Genomic DNA, 6144 nt, shown 5'->3' on the forward strand with positions numbered 1-6144 from the left:
TCCTGTCGCCTTCGACCTGTAAAAGACCAAAGCTTATTTAATATTACAACAGCATATTGCAAAATTAACTAAATATATGCGAGGGAAATAAAGGTATTCAGAATGTATTTAGACATAGGCTTAACTGTGATATTATCCTTGAGAATGCATGATGTCAGAGTACATGGATTGTGAACAAATGACTGTAGGAAAAAAAAAGAAAAGCCACATCTACTGTCTCAAAGACCAGCGATGTTGAGAGTGTATTTCACTTCACGTAAAATCACATTGTCAAGCCTTTAAAATCCTCACTATTCTTGTTATCCTTGTGACTCTTTAGATGAGCTGTCTAATGTTCTGTAGGCCTTTCTCATACATACCCCTTTTCAGCTCTGAATAAACAACCACTGTACTGGTGCTGATGTCATCTGATACAGAGAGAAAAAAAAAAACATTTATGATTCATATGAATTACAATTTAATAATTCTGTAAGATTGCATATCATCAATCAATAATTCAGCACTACAGAAATTCATTTTGTGTCTTACATCATGAAAACACAGCTCCAAACATTGAAATCACTGTTGTGAGAATTCAATTTAAATATAATGAATTAAGAAAAGGAGTCCAAGAATGAAAAGAAACAACATATTGATTTTCTTACTGAAATTATTGGTCTTACCTTTTCTCTTCTTCTTGTTTTTCTTCTGTTTTATCACAATGGGAGTGTAAATCACATCACTGGGTCCAGCTACAAAACCTATAGCGCAGTAGAATGCATAAAGTCTAAATGAGAGGGTTTGTTCATCTCACATTCAACCATTCATAGGGTGTATAACTGTTCTCTGACCCCTAATAACAACAGCCTTTACAAGGAATATGTGCACCACCAACAAACACTTCCTTTACTCCAGACTAAATTACTGTCTCTCTTATTGAATCTCTCTTAATCTGTAGGTCTTGTTAACCCAAAACCCTTAAAACTCAAGCATGTTCAGTGCCAGTTAAAATGGTGTGAGTGTGTGATGGGGAGTGTAATGATGGTGTTACTATACCTGTGGTTGTGTTTGACGTCACCTGTGAGTAAACTGTGTCCTTCTGTGGCCTGTTGGTCTTGTCTGGTAGGGGTAAGAGTTTGAGTTTATAAGATGTGACTTTGAGTATAATTAAATTCTTGATAATTCATTCAGTATGAATGGGAAAACCCTTAGAATCATTTTGCGAGATTGATTTACCTTTGTTTATTTTCATGTTTTTCATCACAATCTGAGAATATGTCACATGACTTGGTCCCTCTTCGGCATCATCTGACACACACAGCATACAATTGCATAGTTTTTGTTCATACTTTTATGAGCCCTCCCCAGACTTACATACCTTTAAAATTACACTGCTGTCTTCTCTTTATAATGACTGAGAAGTTCACTATGGAAAAAACATTTGTTAAGATATAGTTCTGTTCTGACCACACTGTACAGACACACGTCCTGACTGAGCCCTCATTCCTCCTCCTGTCTGATTCTGATCCTGCATTGAAGTCGGACTGGTGCCATTCTGTCTTTTGGCTCTAGAGGGCGACATAGATCGGTCACAAAAATTCAACTCCTTTATTTGCAACAATGGAAAACAACAACAGTAACAATGACAACAACAACAACAAATGTATTAATGACATCACAGATTCACTCACAGGCACATTTTACCACAGCAGGAACCTGTAATGATATACAAAACACAATTATTACTTAAAGTTAATTTGCTTATGCTTCTATGAATTAAATACGTTCAGTATGTGATTCTGTAATTCTATTATTATATTATTGATATCTACATTAAAAACCTCTCCATAAGTACCCAGTGTTTAGATGTACTCAGGCACTGTTTTTACCTTTTCGCTTTTTGGACCAGTAAAGCAGGATCGTTATAATGATGATCACAAAGACAACACCCAGTCCCACCACCACTCCTACTGTTACAGCAGAGGATCCATCACCTGACACACACACAGACACACGCACACACACTCATATGTAATATATTCACACCACTGCAGTATCACCTTGTTAACAGAACACAATGAACTTGACTCTAATTCCCTGAGTGGAATATATGCTTCTGAGCCCCCTAGTGGCACAGATGGTTAAGACAGACTCTCAGATCATACCTGCTATCACTCATAGGTCCAATTCCAGGGCTACCACAGTAACCTGATTCTGGTCAGTCTGCTGTTTTCATGTCCATATAGCTGATTCAGAAAAAAGTGTTGCTCACCTGTAACATTTAGCCAGACTGCATCACTGTATTGTGTGTAGTAGACTGGGTTTCCTCTTCCAGCTCTGCACCAGTACTGTCCTCCATCAGAGTCTGTAACAGAACTGATTGTGTAGGAGTCTGTATCAGTCTGTGTCAGTGCTGAAGAGTCCTGTGTGTGTCTGTACCAGTAAAACACCCATCCTGTGGACTGGTCCAGTTTACAGCTCAGAGTAACTGTGTTTCCTGTCAGTACTGCTCCTTTAAGACTGGAGGTGAGTTGAGGTTTTGGGTTTGATCCTGTAGGAGAATAATGAATAATTCAGACTCTACACTGTCAAAATATCATACTTGTATTGTCCTCTAAGTCTGTATCACATTAATCACTCACCTCTTACAGTGAGAGCAACTTTATTGCTTGGCTGTGAGAACCTAGGTCCGTAACGTCTCTCTCCTCGACACCAGTACTGATCCTGGTCAGTTACAGCAGCTGCTCTGATGGTGAATGTGTCTCCAGTTATTGTGTAACCATTAGACTGAGACACTGCAGTCTGAGTGCTGCCTTTATACCACTTATATCTCCAGTTCCTCCCAGACTCTATCACACACTTCAGACTGACTGTCTCTCCAGTGTACACAGGATACTCTGGTTCTACTGACAGTGTACATTTTGGAAAGGCTGAGAAAATGATGGAAATTCATAGTTGTTCTGTTATTCTCTGTACAAATTTGCAGGGTTTTTTTTGCAGGAAATGTCAGTTAATTCAGACAAATATCTTCATTTAAGAAATGATATGATCATTTTTGTGTTCTTACCTTGATTATTTCCATAGAAATATGAATTCAGCCCTAAAACACACAGAGAGAGAAACAGACAGAGATATACTTGACCTTTAAAGTCACAAATAGCATTTTGTAAACTGATAGCTCCCTGATTGCCAGGGAAAAAAAAAAAAAAAATTGTAAAGTTCCAGGTTGTAAGAATGAGTGTTGCTACAGGTAAGTGTATAAAAGTAGAATAGAAGAAATCCTTTTACAGATAATTCACACATATTCCCTCTTAGTATTCATAAATAAAATTTAACCAGTTGCTTCTATAATGTCACCAAACATATTCTCCTCAGTTTCTTTATCAGGTGTCACTCGGGTTGAACAAAGAGATACACAGCAGCATGGTTAAATGCGAATAATAAATAATCATATTTCAAAACCTGACATTATTACTGTTCCCACTCACAATCACCAGACAATTAATCTGAGATCTACTGTGACCTTATGATTTTATTCAACAACTCATCTACTGTCAAAACTAAAACGCATGATAACTGTATGGACAGTATTTGATGTATTAAACATTTTACACCAAGGTCACACTCATGATATTAAGGATTGGAAAGACTGACATATTTTTTACAGTCAGTTAATGGCAAGAAAGCTTAATAATGTAGATATGAATAGTAACAGACTCACCTGACACTGTCACTGTTACAACATTACTCATCTCTGATAGTGGATGGTGACTTTCTCGTGCCCCTACACAAGTGTATTTACCACTGTGGGAGTCGGTAGCATTAAATGAGTATTCACTAAAGCGATTTTTGATAAGTTCACCATCTTTAAAAAAAGCATAATACCACTGACTGTCTCCTCCTCCATATATGTGACATCTGAGAGTGACAGTCTCTCCAATGAAGATCTCACTGTTATGAGACTCCAGTATTAGAACAGCTCTTGGTTTCTCTGTTTAAGACAAACACACATCTCTCACTGTGAAGAAGGTGAATCCAAAAGCTGAAAGCATCTGTGGTATTTTGTTCAGACCACTGAAATTTGAGAAGGGTCTCTGCACAGACATTGGCAAACATTTTTTTTGGTATCTCCCTCTTTAGAGAGTACAGTACATATCGACAAGTGCGCATGCTTTTTACTGTAAAGTAACTGTCACTACTCAGTTCATGTTCTGTACGTCATACTGAGAGCAAAAATTGCTCATGGGAAAAATTTGACATTGATAAAATAAAGTTCATCACCTTGAGCGAGTCCAGAGTAGACTAGAGGCACTAGCACTAGAACACAGAGAGGAAGAAACTCAGAACAATGATTTTTAACATCTGGCAACGCTCTTTTTCCATAGACAGTAAACACGGTGGAAGATGAATTACGGTTAAATGTTACAGGACAAAGTGAAGGCACACCAAAAATATGAGTCTGTTCTATACACTAAGTACAGCAATAAATAAACAAACATCAACTGAGGCATCAGTTTAGCTTGTGATCTTAAAATGCATTTTTTTGAACAACTGAAAAGAAGAGGTACTCAGAGCAGCAGATGAGGACCAGTGTGCTCCTCTTACTCACTGTAACTAAAGCTGTCGATAATCTGAAATTTCAGTGTTGTTCTGTTTATTGATTTGGTGAATGATTGTGACTGTGTTTGAGTAAGAACCCCCCACTCAGTCTCAATTCAGAAGTACTGAAATTAGTACATTTTTTTTCCTCGAAAACTGAAAATAAATAAATAAATAAGAGCTCATGGTGTCTCAAATGGCTGCATACACACACACACACACACACACACACACACACATACACATATATATATATAAGACGACAGAGGACCAGTTACCTAACCCTCCCGCACCCTCACTACACAAACAACATGCTTGAAATAGAACAAAAGCCAAACCACAAATGGTTAAGCACTACTCTGAGACATCAGATACATGGGCACAGTGTGGCAACTCTGTTTTATTGCATTTTATTTTTTGGTAATTAATGAAATATATATATATATATATATATATATATATATATATATATATATATATATATATCAACAAAGCCAAATATGCAGCTGGAAATTATGCATACATTACTTTCCAATTAAAAAGCTTTAATAATTCTTTTTTCTTTAACGATTAATATTTCTAACTTAATTAAATCTAGCATAAGGCAAATATTACACTCTATGCTGATGATATATTAGACTGCATTCAACTTGTTGCATGGATAAAATATTCTTGCTGACCCCAGCACAACGCTAAAAAAAAAAAAAAGAAAAAAAAAAAAAAAAGAAAGAAAAAAAAAATCTTAAAGGCAAATGGTTATCAGGTTACCTCCCAAACCAGTCAATAAAGTATACAAACAAGAAAATTAAACACCACCAATTACATTAAACAATCTCATGAGTAGAAGCGTACATTAATGTCCCAGATTTTAGATCTTGAAAAGTCATCAAAATAAAATGCACACTGTTTGAAGCAATGTTCATCCTTTTTCATTTTAGGTTGATGTAGACTTTATAACGTGTGGTTCAGGGTCCTAATTCATAACTTTGCATCTCCTTGCGATAGTCTGCTCATTAGTGTTATATGCGCTCTGTGACGGAGTCAAATCTCTTACTTCAGAAGCCATATGTTCGGAGAGGACAAATTTGCTGCTGTTGTCCATTTCAGTCAACATTACCTTCATTACTTTACAGTTACAGCATCAAAGACTTCAGATCATTCTAGAACATCGATCATTACTTTGTAGTTACAGCATCAAAGACTTCAGATCATTCTTGAACACTGGAGGCAAGGAGAACCAGAGAAGCATGAGGGGCCCCCTCTTACATTAATACCAAACAATCTTAGACTTATTTTAAATTGTATTCTTGGTAATACTTTGGATAAAGATGGCTTTTAGTTTCATTGTCATTGTAAGAAGTCCTCTATATAAAAATGATTATCTGTTTCTTTCTTACTTAAGAAAACACCCTTTGGTTTGAGATCATCACGGCTAGAGACTGTAGAAACTCTGAAAATTGCTTCTTTTAAATTCCCATCACACTTTTATGTGCACTGTGTTCAGAACGTTACAGAGTCAACAACTGCTCTGTTAAGAGTGAATGTGTCAAAGATGGACAATTTCAA

The 6144-nt window shown here is 36.5% G+C and overlaps 1 protein-coding gene across 1 annotated transcript in view; it reads right to left on the bottom strand.

Annotated features, from left to right (window-relative positions):
* Positions 1–315: 315 nt before the first annotated feature.
* Positions 316–6144, bottom strand: part of LOC115816385 (uncharacterized) — a gene marked incomplete at its 5' end in the record, with an annotated part of 29135 nt that continues 23306 nt past the window's right edge. Inside the window, 4 exons of the mRNA XM_030779341.1 lie at positions 316–407; positions 663–740; positions 1036–1098; positions 1457–1547. Coding sequence (XP_030635201.1) covers positions 316–407; positions 663–740; positions 1036–1098; positions 1457–1547 — 324 coding nt within the window. The remainder of the gene's footprint in view (positions 408–662; positions 741–1035; positions 1099–1456; positions 1548–6144) is intronic.

Source organism: Chanos chanos, chromosome 7, assembly GCF_902362185.1.
Source record: "Chanos chanos chromosome 7, fChaCha1.1, whole genome shotgun sequence".
NCBI lineage: Eukaryota > Metazoa > Chordata > Actinopteri > Gonorynchiformes > Chanidae > Chanos > Chanos chanos.